This window comes from Anolis carolinensis, chromosome 1 (genome assembly GCF_035594765.1).
Source record: "Anolis carolinensis isolate JA03-04 chromosome 1, rAnoCar3.1.pri, whole genome shotgun sequence".
Taxonomy (NCBI): Eukaryota; Metazoa; Chordata; class Lepidosauria; order Squamata; family Dactyloidae; genus Anolis; species Anolis carolinensis.
In genome coordinates, this window is record NC_085841.1 from 310612578 (window position 1) to 310640180 (window position 27603).

General features: G+C 38.7%; 1 protein-coding gene across 5 annotated transcripts; it reads right to left on the minus strand.

Annotated features, from left to right (window-relative positions):
* On the minus strand, positions 1-27228 carry tmem62 (transmembrane protein 62). 5 transcript variants are annotated; one of them, XM_062968117.1, is made up of 14 exons: positions 26958-27218; positions 23848-23959; positions 22151-22288; positions 15337-15382; positions 14763-14904; positions 13347-13471; positions 13097-13219; positions 11676-11831; positions 10837-10996; positions 7031-7144; positions 5187-5271; positions 4402-4506; positions 2732-2850; positions 1-1909 (listed from the first exon to the last, which is right to left on the minus strand). In XM_062968117.1, exons 1-14 carry the CDS (start codon positions 27147-27149, stop codon positions 1580-1582), a joined length of 1947 nt encoding a protein of 648 aa, XP_062824187.1. In that variant the 5' UTR covers positions 27150-27218; the 3' UTR covers positions 1-1579. The 5 variants fall into 5 exon arrangements, with proteins under 5 accessions (XP_062824187.1, XP_062824189.1, XP_062824192.1 ...); XM_062968119.1 differs by lacking the exon at positions 13097-13219 and having other exon boundaries at positions 26958-27221; XM_062968120.1 differs by lacking the exon at positions 2732-2850 and having other exon boundaries at positions 1762-1909; positions 26958-27228.
* Between the last annotated feature and the right edge of the window lie 375 nt (positions 27229-27603).

Consider the following 27603-nt stretch of genomic DNA (forward strand, 5'->3'; position numbering starts at 1 on the left):
TTAAAGGCAGAATGATGTTTATTTTAAGAAACATGAGGTTGCTGCTGAAAAAGGCAGATGCAAATTCAAATTTCCCCACCCCTGTGCATCATACAAAAGCAATGGTAAATAACTGCTGAGCATTCCTTGGCTAAGAAAACTTGGTGAAATTCATAAGGTTGCCATACATTGGCAGGCAACTTAAAGGTACACATGCTAATATGAAAGACCTTGGTTCCTGATTTCATGACACCGCATTCTCCATCTCACTTCATTGTCTGCTGCTGGAAGCGCTGCCAGGTCACCAGAACAAAGTAGTTCAGATGTTAGAAAAAGAGTTGAGATGGGGCTGCAGCTTTCAGTGAAAATTCTGCATTTCCTATATTCATGTCTCTCAACCTGCACCCTTTTGATGTTTGAGCAAAACTCTGCACAGTCCTAACCAGCATAGTTAATGGTCACAAGACAAGTCTATAAAATATTCAAAATGCACTTGTACAGTTAAAGCTTGGAAATGCATTGTAAAATCTCATGCATGACCATTACTTAAAGAAACAAAAAATCAATTTCTTTTTAGTTGTTGGTAGTATGTTTTTAAATTTTGTATTATGTAAACAAATAAAAGAGCAAATGGCCTCCATAATGTTTGAAAATTAAGAGTATATGATACATCTTACACTGAAAAGTCAGCAGCTGTTACATTATTTTCAATGAGAACATGTTTCCCCCCACTTCACCCGTTACTGCCAAGTCCTTTGCACAGCATTTTTGTATCAATATGCAAACATGTGGTCTGACTTGTTAGTTTTCAAATCAGAAGAGTAGCTCAAAGATAGGCCTTCTGGCCTTACAGATGTTGTAGGACTACAAACTCTTTCAGTCAGTGGTGGAGAATGGAAGTTGTGTCCAATGAATTTCATATCTGAGCTCAATTATATTATGTGCAGATGTTCCATACTTATACTTACATTATGTGCAGATGTTCTGTTTCCTTAGAAATCTATTACTTATAACTGATTGTAGAGTTATTATCTGTTTTATTTTGATTTTGTGTTGCTCTATTGTGAACCACAATAAGTGGCTGAAGGGCAATAAATATTCAGTTTTTAGACAAAATTAAGGCTGCACAGTAACTACTTTGGATTCCAAGGGCAATTTCAAAAGTATCTCCTTAAATGAAATGATGATGGTGAAGGATTTGCCTGCCTAAAGCAGGAAGAAGATATGTTGTTTGCTGTTTAGCTTTGTACTAGAGCTGTATCAGTTACATGTGACAAAGCAATAAGTATTTCCATGTTTAGGTATGGTGCAACGTGTGTAAACATTGAAAAGTAAGAGCAGTTACAATTCATTACAGTAGTCCACTGATGAACTTTGTTCAGTATTAAAATGAGAGCAAGTCAAACTAACTTTCTGTCAACAAATGCAATAAATAGTTCCAGAGCACTGTAGATCTCTCACAGCTTTGATCTTCTGAAAGCCTTATTTCACAGTACAGACATATTTTCAGGACAGCAGTGGTCATACAAATCTATCATTCACAGCTTCATCATGTGACAATCTTTTAAAAGAAAGTGTTCTTCAGTTGCCTGAAGAGTTGCTACTTCGAAGTTTGGTAGTTTTTCATTTCCAAAATGAAAGTTCTAAGCATGGAAGACTGCAGTCTCCATGTTCTGTAGAACAGAAAGAGGGTTAGAGTCACAGCCCAAGTTCTCAGTGGAGAGAAGAAAAAAGACATAGTTCCATATGTCATCAGCAGGAAATAACAGGAATAGACCTGCCATAAAAATAGGAGTGACATGCAGAAGTGGATGGGCACAACCCAACACTGTCTGACTTGACGTAGATGGGAGCTAAAGCAATGCCCTTGGCAACGTAAAAAGAGACACCAACATGTATATGCCATCAATGGTAGGTTAAAAAACAGCATCTGTCAGAGAAAGAAACAAAAAAAAGTTGTTAGACTATTTTCTCATCCAGTTGCATATAGAGTAAGTGAGAATATGGAAAAAACACACATCTGCAAAACTGTTCAAGCAGCAATACCTAAAATCATGACTAGAGTTCTGAGTCAGCAGATTCAGGTTCTGTAGGTAGGTCTTATATAGAGATTACTGGTGACTAAGGAAAACTGGAAGGACAGGAAAGCCTGGTGCCAGAAAGAAAATGTTTTGGTCCCCAGGGTAATTCAAAACACTCCACGTCCTTCCATTGTTGCTTACTTCATTTGGGGCACAATTATATTTCAGAATTCTTCCAAATCTTTGCAATCATCACAAGAGGCTTTAATCAAAGTCTCGTTGCATTCAGAACACTGGATTGGAGGGGGATTTTTCAGAAGTAGCACTGTTTGATCAATGCTGTGAATTGTTTCAAGTTCAAATCTTGCAGCTACCAATACGCTTCTGTTCTTGTTTTTAATTATTTGCTTGAGGGTTTTTCTGCTATGATTTTAGCATACTTTTATTATAATTTGTTTATATTTATTTAAGATATGCGTAGCCAAAATGCAGGCTACACATATTTCAAATTAATACCTTATCCCTTATTCCTATGATTTGGTATTAGGTGCGGCTTTGAAACCCAGTAGTAGTGGATTGCTTTTCCTGGCCATCCAGGGAATGGAATTTGTTACAAACAAGCTGTACAAATCCCTGCTGTCTACTAGATCCATCATTCAATGCATACTACCACCATCACTACCTAAATCTTGAGGTTTTTTTAAAGCCAGAAGTTGTACTTTAAATCCTACCTGTGCAAGTGCAATGAGGAATGTTATGCTGCCTTCAAAGAAATGACCATCAACAAATACCCCAAAGGAAAAACAGGCGCCTATATGGCCATCTATAATCTCGCCAATAAACCAGGGCCCTATGGGGGAGAAAAGTTATACTGACTGTGATTACATGTTGGCCTCAATGAGCTTTAACAATTATTTATTACAGTATCACTTGCATGCATTAACAACAGTACTTTAAAATAGCTAACTGGATAAGACACTTTTGTAATAATGCCATCTGATAAATGGTATCCTATTCCATACGTAGGATTTTGAACACCATGTGTCATACACAATTAAAGCACTCTGATACCACTTTAACGACTTTATTGTATGAAGGTGGCAAACTGGCAAAAAACCAGAACCATCACTTATGTTGATGACAAAACCATCAACAGCCCCAATCATGCAGTGGTACCACAAAATTACCTGATACAATGATCCCCAGTCATCTCTATGCTAGCATGCTCACCTCCCACTTTCCCTCCCTTCCCACTTACCCAGTAATTACAGAATAAAGGCTTTTCTTCATGCTGAAACAGCAATGTTGTGTTGCAAAAAACAATTAAAATACAAAATTACAAAGGAGGGGAACTGCAGATGGCTAGAGTTACCCTGCAGGAAATCTGGGTACAGGACCATGGAGAGGAGAGGAGTCACTATTACGTAACCAGAAGATACGCAATACTAGGAGGGATTGTCCTGGTAAACTGGCAGGCCTGTGTAATCTGGGGGATGGTGGTTTCATGCAATTAAGTGCCATAACTGTGTCCAGCATCTTATTTGTACTTTGGTGAGGTACTGCGAGGGAATCTGAAATACCCTAAGAAACTATTAAGTCTCATGATTCGACAGAATGGAGTCTTAGCAGCTAAAGTGGTATCAGTACTACATAGGCTTTGTATGGATTTTTATATTGTTTTTTTTCTTTGCCCCCCTGCACTCCCAATTAATTAAAGAGTGTACTTTGAACTTTTATTTTTAAATAGGTCTTTCCTGAGAACTGTTGTGTGTACACAGAAAACTAGACTTGGATTTCATAAACCTGTATGTCATGGAATGAGTAAATAAGTCTCTGTCTTTTTCTATACAATGGGGAAAAGGGTATTGTGAAGGAATCACACAGGCTGCAAAGTCCTTTGCAGTTTAGAAATGCCATATATACACTAAACTGATAACAGAAAATAATTAAGGTTGAGAAGCATACAGTGTTTCAATATTATTTAGTTTATAAGTGAACATGAGTTCATTTGACAATCAGATCTCAGTACTTTGCAATAATGAGACTTTATCTGCAGTACAAGGGTTGTCTGCCTTTTGGCAGCATTACATAGAAAACCACTATCAGTGGTTGTAACTTGTTACTATAATCTGTAGCTTGCAAAAATTTTCAAATACCATTTCTGATGCACTATGACTAGGAAATTACCTCTAGTGATTCTCACAAGTTATTCATTACCATTCTGTCTTAAACTACAGGCAAACTTTGGAATTGTATTAACCTTTTGTTGTTTTACATTTAAATATTACACATTTTACATATTTTCAGATGGACATTATAAAGTTGTTTTTTAAAGACACTGAACACCATAAAATTATTTTAAATTAGATATGAAGGATTTTGAGGGCGATTTGCTCCTTACCTAGGACAGTATACAAAGTCAGCAACAGAAATGAGTAATAAAATAAATCTATTTTACTGAGGACGTGGAGAGAAAAAGAGATCCGCACTGCTTTGCCCAGAGGTTCTAAAATACAAAAACAATTGAATATTTTTATCACATTGCTGCCACTGTTTAAAACACACATTGAGGACCTGTTCACAGACTGAAAAGTATCATCAAATGTAATGAATAAATTAATTTGTCAAAGTAAATAAGAATTTGTGTAAGCAAATTTCTTGGAAGGTGTGCAACATCTTGGCTGGAAATTGCCAAGATGTATAGTGGGAATATTTTAATGAGGTCTAATGTAATTACATTTTAATGTCAAAATACACATCACAGATAAGACAGATACATGAAAAATTGCAGCTTCTAAACATCAAATTCCTTCTTTTTTGATACCATATTCCACAAATAGCCCCATGCTTTCTTGATACAGTACTTCTGTTGCAGAAAAAAAATTGCAGTCATGGCATTTCTCCCCTTCAGCAATAATTGTGAAGATATGACTATTTCCTAAATCTACTTTACTACTTGGTTATAGTAAAGCAGGTGTTGATAGGCTGTGGTGGAAATACTTCTAGTAATGCTAGTAACCTTTAGCCTCAGTTTTGGAGAAAAGGTGCATTATAGATGCACTAATACAATACAGTCCAATCCAATATAAATGTAACTTAAAGCTGCAGTAAACGTAAGGTACTGATTAGGAACACAAAGCTAAGCCTTACATCCTCCTTCCCCAATTATAAAACCAAATCTCTTACGTTTTAAAGTTGGCGTTCTTCGATATCGGAAAAAAATCAGCAAGAGAATCTGAATTAGAACTGTTAAAATGAACAACGTTCGAACCTGAAACACAAAATATGCAAACATAAATAAATACTGTAAATAAATAAATAAATATTGGCATGCCAAATACACCAAACAAACAGTTGCAGAACAAAGAGCTTTTATCAGTATTTCAGGAGTATTAAAGACAGCAGCTCTGCAAAATACCTAGGATTCAACAGATATATCTTCCATACATTTTAATTGTTATTCTTAATAATGACAAAAGATTTCTAGAAAAAACTGAAATTTTCCTTTTCCAGCAGTTTTCTGGGGGAGTTATGCTTTTTGTGACTGTTCCATAATATATGATTAAAGTTTTATTTAAGATTTTTTTAATCGTTTCAGAAGCAACTTGAGAAAATACTGTAAGTTGTTTCTGGTGTGAGAGAATTGGCCATCTACAGCAGTGGTTCTCAACCTGTGTGCCCCCAGGTGTTTTGGTCTACAACTCCCAGAAATTCCGGTCAGTTTACCAGCTGTTAGGATTTCTGGGTGTTGAAGGCCAACACATCTGGGACCCACAGGTTGAGAACCACTGGTCTACAGAGATGTTGCCGAGGGGACCCCAGATGTGTTACCATCTGGCTGGGAAGCTTCTCTCATGTCTCCGCAAGCTAGAGCTGACAGACCGAAGCTCACCCCATCTCGTGGATTCGAACCAGTCACCTTCAGGTCAGCAGTCCAGCCAGCACAAGGGTTTAACTCATTGTGTCACCACAGCTCTTAAAATGACATTAATTTTATATTTTTAAAATATAAAGTACAGTTTAAAGAAAGAGATTTGAATGAAAATGAGAATGCTGCTTTTAATACATATTTTAAATTTAGACCAAGCACTTTTCACCATTTCAGGATACTTGACTCTGAACAGAGTGTATATCAGTTTTTTCAATACATCCTATGTTCATGGATGTCTGCTCAGAAGTAAATACTATTACATTTAATGGAATTTCACTACCAGGTAAGCCTGGGTAGGATCCAAACTTTAGACTCACACTATAGTTATGTCATTCAGAGTACATGCAAGAATCTCCCATTTGAATTGTAATGGGGAAATCTGAAGAGAATACAGGGCGACCCTTGTATCTGCTGGGATTTAGTTCCAGGAACCCCCCACGAATACCAAAGTCTATGGATGATGAAGTCCCATTATATACAATGGCATAGTGAAATAGAGTCCCCTGTTTAAAATGTCAAAATCAAGATTTGCCCTTTGGATTGTTGTGGGGTATTTTTGGTGAGGAATATTTTGAAGCCATTAATAGCAGAATCAGTGGATATAAAGAGCTAATTGTACATGTCAAAAAGATTGGAACTCAAAATGAAAGTAAAATTCTGGACGCATAGATGTTCATGGAGTGCAGTGTTCTTGTGCGGCTTCAGAGGAAGGCAAAAACAAACCCCTTCTGAATAAATCATGCCAAGAAAATCTGATGATAGCTATACCTTAGAGTTACCGTATGATGGAAACAACTCAAAGGGAAAACCCAAACAAAATAAAGGATTTATCATTCATATTTGGTATCCTATGTTATTACTTGCTTTCAGATAATGTAATTTCCATTTATAGTCCTAGGATAGGTTATTTACCTTTATATAAAGTTGAACAAAGTAAAAACATTATGTTTAAATCAAAAATAAGGGCTTGTCAATTTAGTTTTACAGATGAACTCTCCAATAAATAAAAGTTTCATTAAAAATGTAAAAATGTACAAAGTTCTCTTAAAAGGGTTTCTAAGGGACATCATGTGCCTTCACCTTTAATGGGAATACTCACCCATATATAATGGTCAGTAAGAAGAAGCCAAGAAGCAAACAGGCCAAATTTGAGAGACAAGTTTTCTTCCATAGCAAATGTATGAACCTGAGTAGTATTTCTACCACTGATATCCTACAAATAGGAACAAAAAGAAGCAAAAGTACATATCTTAATTAAGTAATTATGTATATTCATCCATTGTGATGATTAGCAGGGTATATTTGGATAGATTTGCCTATTGGAATGATCATAGGATGCCTGACAGTAAAGCCTCGGACACCTACTTGCAATTGACAATGGAATGGCTCTAGGGATTTGCCTTGGATTGTGTGATTTTTAAATAATGGTTTAAAGATTTATATGTTTTAATTATGTGATTTTAAAGTAATTGTTGTTTTTCTATATTATGTATGTTTGGCATCGAAATGTGCCTGGTTTGAGCTGCCCTGAGTCCCCTTCGGGGTGAGAAAGGCAGGATATAAATGAAGTAAATAAAATACTTCCGGGGGGAGTGTCAGTTTACCCCCACTATAACAGTGTTTCCAAGTGCAGAAATAAAAGCTAATGATAGGCATATACTCCTGGAATAAACCTGGGATATTTCTGCAGCAACACCATCACTGACATTCTCAGACAAATGCTGAGACCAAGCACTCTCAAACGCTCCCCACAAGGACACTAGCTCTGCTTATGGAACACTGGGCTTAGGATGGAAGGTGCCACTGTCATCTCCCACAATGGACCTGGGCCTTGGCTCTGATGTAGTGCCACTCAGGCCATTGAAACCAAAGTGGACCAAAGTTAACAGGGTAAAGCGGGTTGACTCAATTTAACCCTGCATTAAGCAAAGTTAGGGAATGCTCCACACTTGGGGTGAGGGTGACAGCATTAATAGTTCCAATCCAAACCACCAGTTCCAATCTACTGTCCACATGGGCTGACACAACCAACTGTTTTTCCCTGCAATTCATAGTACAAGGAAAAGAGGATGGATCAGACCTGTACCCTCCCAACTTTGCTGTGGCAGATGGCCATGGAGCTTTGAGAATAGCAACAAATGTGATGTAATGGTCCAGTGGGGCGGAACCAGTTTATTTATTCGGTTTATATTGTTTTAATTCATGTACTGTGTTTTAATCTGTTTTGTTCAGCTCGTCCTTGTGTGAGCCGCCCCAGGGAGATGGTGGCAGGATATAAGAATAAAGTAGTAGTAGTTGTTGTTATTATTATTATTATTGACACAAAAACATAGTATGACACAGCAAACAAGATAGATATACTGGATTTCATATCACAAAATCACAAGTCGAACACTTCCCAAGTGTCTAGGACTGTATGATGTATTTTCGGATGATGCGTGCAGATCCCAGTAGGGTGGCCTTTTGCAGTTGACAGATCGTAATTTTGTCAATGTCTGTTGTTTCCAAATGCTGGCTGAGATCTTTTGGCACGGCACCCAGTGTGCCGATCACCACCGGGACCACCTGTACTGGTTTCTGCCAGAGTCTTTGAAGTTCAGTCTTGAGGTCCTGATAGCGGCTGAGCTTTTCCTGTTGTTTTTCATCAGTTCGACTGTCACCTGGTATGGCGACATCAATAATCCAAACCTTTTTCTTTTCCACAACTGTGATGTCTGGTGTGTTGTGTTCCAGAACTATTTTTAATTATTTATTTATTTATTTATTATTATTATAGACCAGGCACCCTCAAACTTTGGCACGTAACTCCCAGAAGCCCTAGCAAGCTTGTTCAATGGTCAGGAATTAAGGGAGTTGGAAGCCCAAATAGCTAGAGGACTGCAGTTTGAGGGTGCCTGCACTAGACCATATGGGCTTTACCCCACTGCCAATGTGGGACAGACATGGCACATGCAGCCACCTCTAGAGTCAGTCCAGAATATTGCTACTCCAGACTGTTCCCGGATTCTAGTGCAGGTACAGTTACACTTCCGGTGATGCTACATGGAGTCTAAAGGCATTTTGTTTGGTAAGAGTGCTTGCTTTTTAATATTAGGTGTTGCTGCCAACAGTTACTGCCACTCTGAATGATGGCCCCCAAGGGCTCTTGTCACCAATATTTACCTCACTCTCAACATTAGAGTCTCCACCACTAGTGTGAATTCCCAACTGCACACTGCCTTTTCTTCAAACCTCAAATTTGCCCTGATTCAAAGACTGTTAGTGAGAACTGCACATGTTTCTATTGATCCCCATCTCTAGACTAGAGCAATGGTTTCCAACCTGTGCTCCGCAGAGCCCTAAGGGCTCCGCATATACTTCCCAGGGACTTCTCAGCCGTTCCAGGAAAATAAAATTTGAATGAAATTAAAGAACAAGGCATAAAAATAGAATCAAACTAAGAAATCTAGAAATGACATTTTGAATGGAAATTTGCCAAGTTGAATTTCGCGCTTCCTCTAGTAGAGGACGCTTGATTATTCTTCTGCTGCCACTAGTTCCAAAATTATTATAGTGCAAGACAGTTAAGACAACAAGCACTGGTCTATCACACACATAGAAATTGATTCTAAAAAGGGCTCCACAAATCAAAAAGGTTGAGAACCACTGGACTAAAGATTGAAATAATTCCTTTTTTTGGACTAACAGTCCCAAAACTCCTTAGCCATTATGGCCAATTGTCATATATGCTCCACACGCATTGCAGTCCATTCCTCAAAAATATTTTTGGAGCTTTGCATTAGATTCAAGCCTACTTCTATCTGTGTAGCTGCATCCTGAGTTTCATTATTTGTTTCAAGCAGGGGTCCTCAAACTTTTGAAGCAGAGGGCCGGTCCACTACCCTTCAGACTGTTGAGGGGCCGAATTATCATTTGAAAAAAAAATACAAACAAATTCCTATGCATACTGCACATGTCTTATTTGTAGTGCAACAGCAACAACAACGAAAGAACAATACAATATTTAAAAATGAAAACAATTTTAACCAACACAAACCTATCAGGATTTCAATGGAAAGTGTGGGCCTTCTACTGGCCAATGAAATAGTCAAGTTAATTAGGATTGTTGTTGTTGTGTGCCTTCAAGTCATTTCAGACTTTGGCCAAGCCTAAGTCTAAAATTAATTATTTATTTACTGCATTTATTTACTACATTTATATCCCACCCTTCTCACCCAGAAGGGGACTCAGAGCAGCTGTATGTACATACAATATATTATATTATTAGCATAGCACAATATTAGCATTATATATTACTATATTGAACTATACCACTATACTATTATATAATACATAATATATAACATATAATTAATATTATTATATGGTATTATTATTAGTATTATATTGTATAACATAATATTATTATCAATATTATATGTATATACAATATATTATATTATTAAAACTAATATAAAAATATTATATTATAAAACTGAGGGCAGGGACCAGGTAAATGACCTTAGAGGGCCGCATCCGGCCCCCGGGCCTTAGTTTGGGGACCCCTGGTTTAAAGTCACTGACTGAATGTCATGGAATTGGTCTACTTTTTCCAGCTCTTAAAATGCTAGGAGGAGCGGGACTGTGGGTTTTAAAGGCTATTTTAAGTGTATTTATAATATTTTAATCTGTTTTCTCTACACTGTATTATTTAATTGTTTTTAAACTTTTGTATTGTGCTTTTAAACTTGACTAAAGCACGGGATTGTTAGCTGCCGTGAGTCCCCGTGGGGAGAAAAGCGAGGTATAAATAAAATTAATAATAATAATAATAATAATAATAATAATAATAATAATAATAATAATAATTTTTAAATTAAGGTTATCAAACATATAATAAAAGGATAAAAGCAGCAGGGATCTCACCTGAACTATCACTTCTATCTGATGAAAGCCTAGACTGTAATTCTGGGGGTTCCACTTCAGTACATAGAGATGTGCAGAGACCTGAACAGCATTTCCCAGATTAACACCATCAATACTGACTTCGACAGAATTGATGTGAGAGGGCGAAAAGGCCAAAATCCTAGGTAAAAGAAACAAACCAATACATTGTGGGTGTTGAGATAATACTACTATCACAAATCCAATAAAATAAATTACATTATTTCCCCCCATATAAGACTGTAAAAGATTGCCGATTGAAGTGTAACATGTTGCATATTTTCTCATAATTCTGACCAGCAGAGAGGAGCAGAGATGGTTTTGGAAAGAAATGGACAGTTTCTGAAGAAGACACAAAAGCTTGCTTTACTGTGGAATTTGATATTTCTTTCCACAAGTTTAAAATAAATTAATTATCCTAATACAGATTAACAATGGGGTCAAATTACTTTTCCTTATACAGCCTATTTAAATTCAAAAGCCTTATTACAGAATATTACTATGCAAATATAATAATAATATGTATTTGTACCCTGTCACCATCTCCCCGGGGGGACTCGGGGCGGTTCACAGAAGCACTATAGTGCCACATATAAATCACAGTACACAGTACATAAGTACACAGTATAAATATATGACATAAGTATAAAAACAACAATACATGTAAAATCCCAGTAAAAAAATTAAATTATAAAATTTCCTAAAATGCAGAAGAACCTGCAAATAAACTGGCTATCTGCAATAACGAAGTGCGGAGTGGCACATGCAAATATAGAATCACATATACACAAAAAAATATCTCAAAGAATTCAAGCACAGACCTGATGTGTGTAGAATGAAGTATTCTCTGTAGTGGTTCATGAGCAGAACTACTATAAAGATACGGCTTGGGATTGGTGATAAGAACTACAGGCCATTCGTCAAATGTCACATCAACAAAGCTGAAGAGATCATGATCAAATGAAAGAACCCGATACCTATATTCAATAATTAAAATGATTTTTGTTAGCAATGTTCTCAATAAGAAAAATTGTACACTTATTTTCTGAGGCAGCTGCATTTTCCCAGTTTTCTAGAAAAGTGATCAACAGACTGTTCACTGAGCAAAATAACCTGACATCAGCACAACGGAAAACTTAAGCTATGCTGTTTACCAGCATTTGAACACTCTTGTCTGTCTTAAACTGTCCCAGAAAATGCTGTGCCATGTTAAAATATCTCATATTTTGTATATTTACGTAAAATAGAAAATATTTGTATAGAAGTGCGTTTGTGTATGGAAAATAGACACAGAAATGGAATATATTTTATATATAGAAGCATAGAATTGGAAGAGACCACAAGGGCCATCCAGTTCAATCTCCTGCCATGCAGAAGCACAATCACATTCCTAAAGATATGCAAGTTCATGGTCATCTTTCTTTTTGAGTACTATAAATATAATTTGGGGTTGGGTAGCTGTGATTACACTGACTACATAAAAACATATTCAGTCTTTTAAAAAAGCAATGAAGCCTCAAATATTGTAAATTTTGTATAGGAATTGTCCTGGTCAGCTGTCTGGTAGGTCAGGTTCACACATATCCCAATTCCTTCTCTTTCATAAACATGTGTAAGACTCTCCTTGTGTACTGTTCTCTGATTTAATTAGATGATAAATGAACTTTCAAGTAAAAAATGATCTTCCTATTAATTTCACATTACTTTGAAAATGGTACAGTAGAGTTTCGCTTATCCAACCTTTGCTTATCCAACATTCTGGATTATCCAACGCAGTCTGCCTGCCGCCCAGATCTACAGCTGTTTCTTTAGGCAGCAAGGACTAAACTTTTTACGGATTTAACTTCCAACAATGTTGTTACTGTAAGTTCATTTTATGCAATTCTATCTTTATTTGTAGTCAATTTGTTAGCAGCCAATGTTTTTGTAATCAGTAGTTTGAATACATTGCGATGCTTTGGTGTTAAATTCATAAATACAATAATTACTACATAACCTTTCCGTGTATTGAACTGCTTTTTCTGTCAATTTGTTGTAAAACATGATGTTTTGGTGCTTAATTTGTACAATCATAATGTAATTTGACGTTTAGTAGGCTTTTCTTTAATCCCTCCTTGTTATCCAACATTTTTGCTTATCCAATGTTCTGCCAGCCTGTTTATGCTGGATAAGTGAGACTCTACTGTACTATAAATACTGAAGCCCACACTTTGTATTATCTTTCTATTGTTAATGCACTTACTTCCTGTTATCCTTCCAGTCTCCAAGTTCCAATTCTAAAGTACCATGATGGTGACGAGTGTGTAGGACAGGCAACAGACCACCCACTGTATGAAAGTGCCCACACAAATAAGCTGTAGCAGAGCTAAGCAAAACAGAATGGATATTAGTGATTTTAAAGAAAAAAATATTAACTGATAGCCAGTTAAAAACTAAAAGCAGCAGGTGGAAAAATTAAAACATTCTCACCAGAGGGAAAAAAAGATTATTACCTCATTGCCATTCGTATTCCTGGAGAAGCAGAGATAATTGATGAGGTAGGATAGTGACCAAACCAGATGGTGTGGTTGCTGTTATGACTTTCTGCAGCCAACAAAGATAACTCTTGCATTTGATCCTGAAATAAGGATAAATTCCGAGAGTTTTAGAAGCATGTTATGCACCAAGATTTAGCAGCAATGTTTCTTCATAGATCTTTGATTGGTCCCCATACTACATAAACTGGATTTATACCTTGAACTGCACCCTCTCACAAGTGATAATGATTACTCTTTCTCAGCATTATAAAACATAATTTTGGAAGATATCAGAATGGCACAATGGGTTAAACCGCTGAGCTGCTGAACTGAAGACTGGTAGTTCAAATCCACAGGACGGGGTGAGCTCCTGCTGTTAGCCCTAGCTCCTGCTAACCTAGCAGTTCGAAAACATGCAAATGTGAGTAGATCAAAAGGAACCACTTTGGCGGGAAGGCAAAAAGACGCTTCATGCAGACATGCCGACTACATGGCCAGGAGGTGTCTATGGGCAACGTAGGCTCCTTGGCTTGGAAATGGAGATAAACACTTCCCCGAGAGCCGGAGATGAGCACCGCCTCCAGAACCAGAAATAAAAGGAAAAGCCTTTGCCTTTGCCTGTGTATTTGTGTTTCATTGTATTTCATTGTAACAAAGCATTGAATGTTTGCCTGTGTCTGTTTATGTGCTGTAATCCACCCTGAGTTCCCTCGGGGAGAAGGGCGGAATACAAATAAAGTGTTATTACTTTACTGATTTTTTGTAGTATAGTTATAGTATCTCCACGAAAAATTATATTTACATCACCCCCTTTTTACAGCCATATTCTGAAGTGCTAATAAATATAAGCACACAGGCAGTTATCAACTATAATTGCGTTATCAATTCTAATGCACCTTCGGCCCAAAATATGAAAAGGATCAACTAAAATTAAAACAACAACACTGAAACTGCATAATCATTCCTACAGTCAGATATATGTCCTTTTGTTAGTCTCAACTATAGCAGTCTTATTTACATAAGTGTTATCTCACGATACAACAATTAAATCAAGCCACAAGGAGAAGTGGGTAAGAAATAATAATAATAATAATAATTATTATTATTATTATTATTATTATTATTATTATTATTATTATTATTATTTGTCTATTTCACTTAGGACTGCCAATAAGTTACAGGCCACAGTCTGTAGTCCTAGAAACACTTCTAGTGTGGAAGAAGCACTTGTCTGATAGACTTCTGTTGCACATTACAGAACCTGCTGGAGTAAACCAATGGATTAAAATGTAAAGGGTGGGGGAATGATCACTATGTGCAGTTAAAAAATCAGCATGTCGATGTTGGAGCTGCTATTTCATTTTAATGCACATAAGTGGCAAACTACCTTACCGCATTTAATATCCCAAAGAAATTGTAGGGCCTCTTGGGACCTGGATTGAGAGTTGCATCTACACAGATGAAAGAATAGTTGCCAAAAGGTGTGCTGTGGATGTAATGAAAGGAGCCATCTTTCTGCCAACCAGAATATTTCCTGCCAAAAATAAGAAGGGAATATTCAGGTAAGAATATCTGGAGCAAAGAAAAATGTAAAAGACAATTTTATTGTGATTTCTGTATGAGTAAAAGTGCTGGAAATGAAACTGCATTTATCCTCAATTTTGCATTAGTTTATCCAATTCAAAAATACAATAATTTGATGCTGTTTCTCTCTTGAGCTCCAAAAGGCTAACATAAAAAGTGGGGTAGAAACTGCAGTTGCAATGACTGAAAAGAAGGAGACGCAATATAGGCAAGTCAAAGGCGAGGATGGTTAACTGTGTCCTACATGCTTATTTGCTAAGCTATTTTAATAAAAATTATTTTTCATAGTACATATCTACCTTGTCTGAACAAAATCTTTCTGTCCACCACACAACCGAGCCTTCTTCTGGCCCTCTGAATGCAGCAAGGAATACTGACATACCTGTAGTAATTCTTGACACTCTTTAGATGAGGAATGTTGAAGGTATCTGCAATTAAAATGACAAATAATATTTCAAATTAAATTCAGGATCAATTCAGAAATGGGGGAAAAGATGCTACATTAAGCAATACGCAATGTAGTATAATAAACTTAAGAGAGGATGATCAACATTTGTTTTAGCCTGATTTGGGCAACAAGATAATAATTTTATTTGCTAATTTTATTTGCTAAAAATGAGGATACAAAGCTTGCTGCCCGCTCTGCAATTAGTCACAACATGGAATGAGATGTTCTAGATACCACAATATGGGGATATAGAACAAGCAAGATAATACATTTTAAGTAGGAAACTGCGAAATTCCAGAAAAACTATCCTACTCAAACAAATGAATAGGATAAAGAGTCAACAGATCTATTAAACAATCAACACACTTTCAGCAAAGGGATTTTGAAACCTATTCAGATGGAGATTTTCTAGTAAAGGTGTAATTTAGGAATGCTAAACAAATATCACTTTTCATTGAAAGGATTTGTGTAAAATTGACTTCTATCCACCAGTGTTACAAATCACAATCAACCAGGTAGCCACAAAAAACTGGCATATCCTCTTTCTGCCTTCTGTTCTAATCTGGGCATTGCCAGAATAAAATTAACTCCTTAAATAGTAAGCTGCTATCAATTTCAATAAGAAAGCTCCAATTTGAGAGTCAGAACAAAGATATAATTTAGACTGCCTGGATCCTTTATTGCAGGAAATGACTGTGGTTTGAAGCAGGAGACTGCCTACCATAAAAAACCAACTTCCAGACAAGGAAGTTGACAAGAGTTGGTGGAACCCTTGGTCACCTTCCTTGCCTGGAAGTCTTCTGAGGAGCCACTTCCTTGATATCAGTTAAGAGTGTGAGACAGGGTATTTGGATCTTTGTTTGATCACTGCACGTTGGGTGGATTGATTCTTTCAGTCATGGAATGTGTGGTTGAAAGCTGCCTTGGGTTCCATGGAAGAAAAAAGAGGATATATTAAATAGATAAATGGGTATGACATAAGGATATGCTTTAGTTACAACAACTGTGAGAAGGCAGTGGCTCCATAGAAGTGATCAGTAGTAAAGGGAGATATGTCAAGGGAAAAGGAAAAGCTTAGTATGGGAAACAGAGCTGTCCCTCCACATTTGCAATTTTGACTTTTGCGAACTTGATTATTTGTAAATTTGATTAAAATATACTCTCTAGGAATCTCTAGGTGCTTTAGCATGACTCTATGGTCAACTTCCTCTGGTCATGCAGAAGGACAGAAATTTCTAAAGAGAAAACTGTAAGAAACTCTTAACTCCTTAAGTGCGATCATGGTCAGCTTCAAATGGAAGTTGTACACTGGGTCTTACACTTGGATATATAAGCTAAGGGGAATTGATCACATCATGTTTTTGGCTGGTTGGTTATTTGGCATTGTACCATGTTGGAAAGGAGCAGGCAGTGGGGTTGCCACAATGGAGCTCCATGTTGTCTCCCAAAAAGCCTCTTCATTTTGTTGCACTGGACCAGAGTACATTGGGATTTCAGTAGTTTCCTCACTGAACTGTCAAGAGGTGATCTTCATTCAAACTATTATAGGAACCCAGAATAGCAGTCCTGAGAAAAATGTGTATTATTCATACTCAGGTGGCCTCTAGTGGATCATCTTACAACTTAAAGGACTCCATAGCAAACATATATGGTATCTATCTCCAATTTCCTTCAGCTCCACTCAGGGCCCTTCCACACAGCCATATAACCCAGAATATCAAGGCAGAAAATCCCAAAATATCTGTTTTGAATTGGGTTATCTGAGTCCACACTGTAATATATCCCAGTTCAAAGCCAAAATGTGAGATTTCATTCAGCTGTGTGGAAGGGGCCTCAGAATGCAGGTCTCATCAGAGATTTGTTTTTTGCCCCCAGTTGTAAGATGAGTGAGCTGAAGAGAAGGCTGTTCAGTGTCATGGCCACAAATAGTCCATTTCCTGATGCAGGATGACTCAAGATGCCAATCTCAGCCCCTGGGGACAGGGGAGAACTAGATACTAATGGAATCTGATGGATTCTGAAATGTGCTAAGAGATTTTCTGAAGTATGGAGTTGACAGGCATGTTGATGTCCTTGTTTACTCTGGAATGCTGAGATGTGAAGAGCTATCAATACAACTGCATTTGTAGCTCTGTGGAATTCCAGACAGATATGAGGAAAGAAACAAGTTAGGTAATAGGGTTATGTTGCAAGATCTGCCAGAAATCTGATGTAGAGTGCCAATAATTATGTCTATTATTTGCAATGAGGGTGGCAAAATGCTTCTTTTGATGCTTTTACCTTCAAACAGCTATCCAGCAGAATTTTTCAATATATTTTAAGGATTAACAACTATGGCAGGGAATGAAGACCTGTATCCTTTCAAGTGCAGCTCTGATTTTTTACTAAGCATTTTGATGAAAAAGTTAGCACTCCCAATTACTCGTAAGTGTTGAATGCTCCATCTAACCTCATATGAACAAAGAGCATGCAGTAGAGCATCTTCAAATCTATATAAGTCAAGGTTCAGTCAAGGTTCAGACTTGAATCTATAATGTTGAATTAATGCAGTTTGATACCACTTTAACTGCCATGGCTCAATGCGATGGAATCCTGGGATGTGCAGTTTGGTGAGGCACTCTTCAGCTTAGAAAGCTAAAGGCCTTTTAAAACTCCCATGGTTCCATAGCATTGAGCCATGGCAGTTAATGATGTCAAATTGCATTAATTTGACAGTGTAGATGCATCCTAAATTGGCTTTGGTTGCTCTGAGAGTTGACTTTTGCTGAGAGAAGCAGAGGGGGAACAAAAATCTATTCTAATCTAATATATGGAATATATTATTCACTCTGATATCCAAAATTGATAATAATTAATATTTTAGATGTATTGTGAAGATTTATTCCTTTTTAAGGTAGTGCAATGTTTCTATATCATCTCAGATAAGAGAACAGTTATTGCTGACACATTATTATTATTTTATTATGACACAGCAAACAAGACAGATATGCTGGGTTTCGTATCACAAAATCACAAGTCGAACACTTCCCAAGTGTCTAGGACTGTGTGATGTATTTTCGGATGATGCGTGCAGATCCCAGTAGGGTGGCCTTTTGCAGTTGGCAGATCGTGATTTTGTCAATGTCTATTGTTTCCAAATGCCGGCTGAGATCTTTTGGCACGGCACTCAGTGTGCCCATCACCACCGGGACCACCTGCACTGGTTTCTGCCAGAGTCTTTGGAAGTTCAATCTTGAGGTCCTGATAGCAGCTGAGTTTTTCCTGTTGTTTTTCGTCAATGCAACTGTCAACTGGGATGGCAACATCAATGCTCCAAACCTTTTTCCTTTCCACAACTGTGATGTCTGGTGTGTTGTGTTCCAGAACTTTGTCAGTCTGGATTCGGAAGTCCCACAGTCTCTTTGTGTGCTCATTCTCCAATACTTTTGCAGGTTTGTGATCCCACCAGTTCTTTACTGCAGGGAGGTGGTACTTGAGGCATAAGTTCCAATGAATCATTTGGGCCACATAGTTGTGCCTCTGTTTTTAGTCTGTCTGTGCGGTTTTCTTACAGCATCTGAGGATATGATCAATGGTTTCGTCAGCTTCCTTACACAGTCTGCATTTTGGGTCATCAGCTGATTTTTCGATCTTGGCCTTAATTGCATTTATTCTGATGGCTTGCTCCTGGGCTGCAAGGATCAGGCCTTCTGTCTCCTTCTTCAGGGTCCCATTTGTGAGCCATAGCCAGGTCTTCTCCTTATCAGCTTTTCCTTCAATTTTGTCAAGGAACTTTCCATGCAATGTTTTGTTGTGCCAGCTGTCAGCTCTAGTTTGTAGTGCGGTTTTCTTGTACTGGTTTTTTGTCTGCTGTGTTTTGAGGAGTTTCTGATTTTTGACTTCAATCAAAGCAGGTTCTTCACTTTGCTTTACATATTCTGCCAGGGCATGTTCTTCTTCTTTGACTGCTTGTTTTACTTGTAAGAGTCCCCTGCCCCCTGATCTTCTAGGCAGATATAGCCGGTCAACATCACTGCGGGGGTGCAGTGAATGATTAATGGTCATGAGTTTTCTTGTTTTTCTGTCCAAATTGTCCAGTTCCACCTGTGTCCAGTTTATGATGCCAGCAGTATATCTTATGATAGGTATGGCCCAGGTGTTTATGGCCTTGATGGTGTTGCCTCCATTGAGCTTGCTTTTGAGAATTTTTCTGACCCTTTGTGTGTATTCTTTGCTGACCACGGTTTATTTATTTATTTATTTATTTACAGCATTTATATTCCGCCCTTCTCACCCCGAAGGGGACTCAGGGCGGATCACATTACACATACAGGCAAACATTCAATGCCTTTTAACATAGAACAAAGACAAAACAAACATAGGCTCCGAGCGGGCCTCGAACTCATGACCTCCTGGTCAGAGTGATTCATTGCAGCTGGTTGCAGCTGGCTTGCTCTCCCGCCTGCGCCACAGCTCGGGCCCACAGTTTTCACATGTTCATGCTTGATGTTGTCCAGCTGTAATATGCCCAGATATTTATAGGCCTTTTTGTAGTCAATCCACGTCATGTGAAGATTAGCTTTTCGGCTTTTACAGTTCTCCAGAATCATTTTGTCAATTAATAACTGGTCTTTTGTGCCCCTGCTTTTCCGTTTGTTGCCTTTCTGTTCATCTGGCAAGATGTTTTTTTCTTCAAGATAGTCTTGAATTTTGTAAGCTATGATGCCAGTCAGTAGTTTAAACATAGTGGGCAGACATGTAATTGGCCTGCAGTTTCCTGGTGCTGCTCCTTTTGCTGGATCCTTTTGTATCAGGTATGTTCTTCCAGTTGTTAGCCATTCACTGATCCTTTCTGCAGCATCTCATTGAATTGTTGGGCCATTTTTCCATGTAAACTAATCAGATGTTTGAGCCAAAATCAATGAAGTTGATCTCTACCAGGCGATGTCCAGTTCTTGACTTTTTGCACTCGTTTGCTGATCATTTCAGTTGTTATTTCCATCTGTTCCATTTTGTTCTGTGAGAATTTTCCTTCAAACTCCTTTATCCACCCAGCATTTTTGTTGTAGTTCTTATTATTTTCCCAAAGTTCTTTCCAGAACTTCGTTGTTGCAGTTTTCTCTGGACTTATGGTTACTGTGTCTGTTGTTTGGTTCAGACTCTGGTAGAACTGTCTTTGGTCTGATTGAAACAGTTGATTTTGTCTGTACTGGATGATTCTGGCTTCATATCTTTCAATTTTTCTGGCTGTTGCTGTAATTTGTTCTTTCACAATTTCCAAAGCTTCTTCAATTTTTCTGGTGTTCAGCCAGTACTTTCTGATCAGATGTTGCTTGATTTTGTCATTCTTCAGTTTCTTCTCTTTCATATTTTTCAGGTTATTTGCATCTGATCTGAGTTTCTTGATTTTCAACTCTAGCTTGACCTTCCACTTTGGTTTTCCAGTCGATTTTCTTTGGGGCTGCCTTGGTTGTAGGAGCCCAAGCTCTTCTGTTACTATCACTGCTGCACTGTAGGCATACTGGTTTGTTTGTTCAATTGACGTAATTTGGACAGTGGAGAGCACTGTATTCACATCTTTCATGAGAGGCGCCAGGTGTTTCTTGGGCACTGTTTTTAGAGTTGGGAGCCGCTTTCTTATTGCATTTGCTGCAGCATGAGCCATGATCTTATCCTTGAGCTCTTGTTGTCTTGCTGTCAAGGTTCCTGATGGTTCAACAGGTGTCTCAAGTGCTGGTTCTTCAAATTCTTGCAAAAGCACCACACTTTCTTCTGGTTCAATCTGTTCCACCATTCCAAGTGTTGCTGGAGTCTCTGCTGCTGTCTGTGCTATGTTCTGATGGTAATTTGCTTTGCAGATTTTCTGGATTTCTTCGAGTTCAACTTCACTGATCACTTTGTTTCTGATTATGAATCTTCGTTGGTCAGCCAGTCGGGGTTCTGTTATCTGGGAGTCAGGGTACTCTTGTTTCCATAGCTGATGCATACTTTTTTGATAGCCGCGCTTTTGAGGTTCAGAGTTGTAACAGCATTTCATAACTGTGCGGTTTTCTGGCATTGTATATTTCTGCCGCTTCTGTGACTGTTCATTTGTATTTTGATTCCGTAGCCCACTTGTTGATGGATGTCCAGAATCAGCAGCATCCACCGTGGTCCTTTTTATCCTGGGCGACGACCGAGCCAGTATAGACTTCGTTTTGGCAAGAAGTCTAATAATCCCACACTTTAGTCAAGCTTAAAAAGCAAAATAAACAAGTTGAAATACAATTTAAAAGTACAGTGTGCTAAAAACAGATCAAAATATAATAAATACACATAGAATGGCCTTTTAAAAGCCTCTTCTTAAAGAGTAGGGAACACTTTCTTGACTTTTTGTGAAACGAATATATAATGTAATAACTATTAGGATTGAGGATTAGTGATGGAAAGAAGGGAATGGGTTTAAAAGATTAAGAATGAGGGATGAATTTATTTTGTTTTTATATGTGCTAAGAAAAAGATTAGATGTTGCCCTTTTCTTCATTTCTTATCTAATTCTTTACTGTTATATCATTTTATATAATTTTATTATTATGCTTCATTGAGCAATAGATTACTAGATAGTAAGAGTTAAAAGATGATATTTGTTTTCTTTTTCTGCACTTTTCAGTCAATTTTTTTTAAAAAAAATAATTTAAAGATACACAGAAAAATACAATTATTTGTGCCCCACTTTCCCTCTTGGAGAAGAAACAAAATAAAAAACTTCAAGGTCTTATTTCTTTCTTACCATGATTCCCTTTTATGTCTATCCACTTCGTTTGCTCCATGACCTTCGATCTCTTTAAGGCTGTCTGGTATGTTTGCCATTCTTCTTCAAACTGATCAGACCCAAGTGTGTTCTTCGTTTTGGCATCAGTTAAGTCACCTGTGAATTAACAGAGCAGAGCCACAGAACATATGCTGCATAAAATACAGAATACAGTAATTGTACATTGAAAAAGGGAACTAAAACAAAAGAAAAGTTCTAACAACTGGGCATTTATATACTGAACTTAAGATCTGCTGATCCTGATTAACTATTATAAACCTAAATTTCTTTTCAACGCTATATACAAAAGGACAGTACTTTCACTTCACTATTTTCTTACATATTTGTGCACAGGTGTCAAACTTAAAGCCCACGGGTTGAATCCTGCCTGTCACATCATTTTATGTGCCCCCCCCCCCCCAGATGCTGGACTACAATTCTTCTATTCTTCATCATTAGACACCATGACTAGAGCTGATGGAAGTTACGATATATAATAACATCTGGAAGCCTGCACTCTGTTCTGTCTAGTCAGGATTTTGGGGTTTGAATTTAGGTACAAGGCTCGTTGATATGATGTCTGACTTTAAAATATCCTCTAACCTGTGGTTGGGTTGCAACTCCTATTATCCCAATCCATATGCAAATAATAAAAAATTATGGGAGTTGTCATTCGATCATTTCTAGTGATTCAAACTGGGTAAAAACTAAAAAGCACTGACCACTATACAAAAACATTATACAGTAGTTGTTTCTCTGTATCCATGGATTCTTCATCCATGGATTCAATGGCCCTTTGAAGGCGACAATTTAATGTATTTATATAGAAATTTTTTACCCAGCTCCTCAACTACAAAGGCACTTATTGCAGCTTACAAATCATTACTTTGTCCTCAGGCTTACAATGTACGTAAGATCAGTAAGGCTGATGTGGCCCTTGATGAAAATGTGTTTGACATCCCTGATTAGTGCAACAAAGAAAAAAATCTCAGTCTGGGGCTGTATAGATCTGTGCCATAACTATAGGTTGGGCTCAAGGGGTTTAATAGTTGTTGGCGATGCTTCAGCGGCCTGGGAATTGTAGTTTAGTAATGTTTTTGTCTTGAGTTTTCAAGAATAAAACTAAGAGGTTAAACTGGGACCCAATTCTAATATTAACGTGCAAGAGCTTTATTCTGTCAATCTCGACTTTTGAGTGTCTGAAGCAAGAGGCTTACTTTCCCAACAACCATGTGCTAAAATCAAAGCTGAATACCAAATAAAATCAGTATGAAATAAAGCTGTAACTAATAAAGCTATAGTGAAACAAGGAGGACAGGAATGTTTACTGATAACAGAGTTCAGTTCCAGTCCCCTAGATTCATTCCAGTCATTCCTTTGGTGACTAGATTTCAACTTTTACAGTTGTCCCACCACATTTGTGGGTTAAAGTTTGTGGGTGAATGTTCTCTCTAAGTCCGCCAGGGTGATTCTATGGTCAGCCGCGTGTTGGAGGACCTAGAAATGCCCAGGGAGCTGTTCTCTCTATAAAATCTTTTTTAGCACTTTCATTATTTGTGGTCTTTCACTTTTATAGGGATCTTACGCCCAGCAAGTTATTCTCTATCTCAGCATATTGAGTATCATAATAACCAAAGAAACTGGAGTGAGAAATGGGAATAACGGAAACATCTTACCTGTTGCTAAAGTAAGAGCAGGCTGAATTACAGGAATTGTTTCCCTACAGAATCTTTCAAAATCAGGTGCTCGGGTAGGACTGTGAAACTTACTGATGTGCACATCTGTTACCTATAAGGAAAAATAAAAATAGGAGGGAGTTGTCATAACTAAAAAATGGCATGAAGATGTAGTATAAGGATTTAAACTGTTTTAGTTGAAACCATTGATGTTTAATTTTATTTTAGTATTTGTATATTTTTGGGTTTTAAATTGTATTGACATGCTTTTATTGTAAGCCGCTTCCAGTATCCTTTGTGGAAAGAAAAAATGGGATATAAATAAACATAAAATAGTTTTATCATCTCCCACCTGAAAGAAAATGTTGAATCAAGTGGCATGTACTTTTCAGTACATATCCACATAAGCTGTTAGAAAGCTATTTATAAAAACAGCTCCAAACACAGAAGATGTTATCCACAACTTGATCCTCCAATAGCTTAATGTAATAGTGCAGGCACATATCTTACAAATCTGAAAATACCAAGAGGTGGTATCTTTAAATTTATGTATTTATTTTATTTACAGTATTTATATCCCGCCCTTCTCACCCTGAAGGGGACTCAGGGCGGATCACAATGTACATATAAATGGCAAACATTCAATGCCATTAGACAAACAACACACAGACAGCAGACACAGAGGCTATTTAACTTCCCAGCTTCTGGCTTTGTGAGGGTATGCTCAATTCTGGCCATAGAAGGAGCTGCTGCTTTATCATCCACTGTGACGACAAGTTCTTTTTGATTGAGTACTTCCTCATCCAGTGTTGTAAATCAGTTAAATTAGCCTCCCTGCACAAGCGGTCCCTAAATTTTACTACTTGACAGATGTAACTGTCTTTTGGGTTGCTTAGGTCAACAAGGAGCAGGGCTATTTTTATTTTAATTGTCGGGTGCTCACTCCGCAGGGGCTGGCCTCGAACTCATGACCTCTTGGTCATAGTGATTTATTGCAGCTGGCTACTAACCAGCCTGCGCCACAGCCCGGCCCCTATGCTTGTATTTCATATGCTTGTATTCTACATTTACTCTGAACACAGTTCTCTCCATTTTATAGCTTTTTATAATTGCCTTTGTCTAGTACAACAAACAAACACACACACACACACAAATATATATTCAGAAAAACTAACTATCCTATCACAATTTGTTCATGCTACTGCAATCTACTGGATAAATTCATCATCATAGCATGATACACCCATGCAAATCTGCAAACAAACCCATATTGGGCAATATCCTACAGTATTGGTGAGACACATTCAGCACCTGTTGCAAACACAGCCAGGACAAACCAAATATTAACCACTGGCTATTATGATAACTTCCTTATCATACTTAGGGCCCTTTCAGACAGGCCCTATATCCCAGGATCTGATCCCAGGGAAACAATTCCTGTAATTTCTGCTTTAAACTGTATTATATGAGTCTGCACTGCCAGATAATCTGGGATAAACAGAAAACCTAGGATCAGATCCTGGGATAAAGGGCCTGTCTGGAAAGGCCCTTGGTGGAACTACAGTAGAGTCTCACTAATCCAAGCCTCGCTTATCCAAGCCTCTGGATTATCCAAGTCATTTTTGTAGTCAATGTTTTCAATATATCGTGATATTTTGGTGCTAAATTCATAAATACAGTAATTACAACATAACATTACTGCGTATTGAACTGCTTTTTCTGTCAAACTTGTATAACATGATGTTTTGGTGCTTAATTTGTAAAATCATAACCGTATTTGATGTTTAATCCCTCCTTATTATCCAAGATATTCGCTTATCCAAGCTTCTGCCGGGCCCGTTTAGCTTGGATAAGTGAGACTCTACTGTATTCCTTAATTATTTCCACACACACAGAGAATGGTATAGACATTTGAGGACTACACTGGGGACAAGTGTTTGAATCCCTGCTTAGTGCTTACACATAGAAATCCCAAGGTCTGCAGGCAATGGATATTCTGAATATTCCTTGCCTAATGTAGTTTGTCTCGGTGCTATGGAATCATGGCCCCCGATGGCCTAGGGCAGGGGTCCTCAAACTTTTTAAGCAGCGGGCCAGTCCACAATCCTTCAGACTGTTGAGGGACTGAATTATCATTTGAAAAAAAAAGAAAAAAGAACAAATTCCTATGCACACTACACATGTCTTATTTGTAGTGCAAAAACAACAACAACAACAACAACGAAAGAACAACACAATATTTAAAAATAAGAATAACCAACATAAACCTACTAGGATTTCAATGGGAAGTGTTGGCCTGCTTCTGGCCAATGAGATAGTAAAGTTAATTGGGATTGTTGTTGTTGTTGTGTGCCTTCAAGTCATTTCAGACTTCCGGCCAGCCTCAGTCTAAAACTGAGGGCGGGGGCCAGGTAAATGACCTTGGAGGGCCGCATCCGGCCCCCGGGCCTTAGTTTGGGGACCCCTGGCCTAAGGGATAAAAGCCTTGTGACTTGAAGGTTGGGTTGCTGACCTGAAAGCTGCCAGGTTCGAATCCCACCCGGGGAGAGCGTGGATGAGCTCCCTCTATCAGCTCCAGCTCCATGCGGGGACATGAGAGAAGCCTCCCACAAGGATGGTAAAACATCAAAACATCCAGGCGTCCCCTGGGCAACGTCCTTGCAGACGGCCAATTCTCTCACTCCAGAAGCAACTCCGGTTGCTCCTGACACGAAAAAAAATGGGAATTATAGTTTCATGAGGGACCAGCACCATTCAGCAGAAAAGGCTAAAGACTTTGTAAAACTCCAACCCCCTTAAGCGGCAGAGGGGGGAAAGGAAGGGGCCTGAGGCTGTGAGGAATGGTGGGAGTTGGAGTCCAAAACACCTGGAGGGCCACAGTTTGCCCATGCCTGGTCTATCCACAGATAGGTCTATCAAGGACAAGAACGTCAGCATCTTAATCTTTTCACTGCCGTGGCGTCTTGGGAGCTGTAGTTCGGCGCTCTTCGGCAGACCCTGCAGAGCTGCAGCTCCCCTGATTCCACGGCGTTGAGCCCCCCGCCCCCCCTCCGTCCTTGTGGAGGCCTGCCCGCCCGCCCGCCCGCCCTGTCATCCCGCTCTCGACTCGCCTGAACGACCCAGAAGAGGTTGTTGGGCTGGGCGCCCGGCGCGGGCTCGGGAGCGAAGGGCCGTCTCCTGGGTGCCGGGCCCCGCGTCCCCGGAGGCCCGTAGCGGCCCACCATCACGGCCAGGAGGCAGGCCGCCAGCAGCCCCGCAGCCAGGCGGAGCATCCTCCTCCTCGCCGCCCGCCAGCTGGGCATCGGCCGACCCGGCCGCGAGGGATTCTCCGCCTGCTTCCGTTGAAGGGGAGGAGGGAGGAGGGAGGGAGGGAAGGAGGGCTCGGTGGCTCCTCGCCTTTAAGGCAGGATTAACTGTCCCCACACTCCGCCTCAGCGAAATCAAGGCCTGGCCCGTCCAGCAGTGGACAAGGCCTAGGGGCCCGTTTACACTGCAGGACGAAGGCAGCTTGACACCAAAGAGGGCTGGTGCCGCACCAAATTATAACTTAACAGAACACCGAAATGCCGGACCACTCTGACAACCACCATCTCAGACTACAAAGAGAAGCCACTGAAATCCACAAGCATGTGGACCATTTAAACAGAAAGGAAGAAACCATCATGAACAAAATCTGGCTACCCAGTATTAAAAAAAAACTTTAACATCAGGACAGTAAATAAAGAACAACACTCAAAAACAGGGAATTCCAGACTT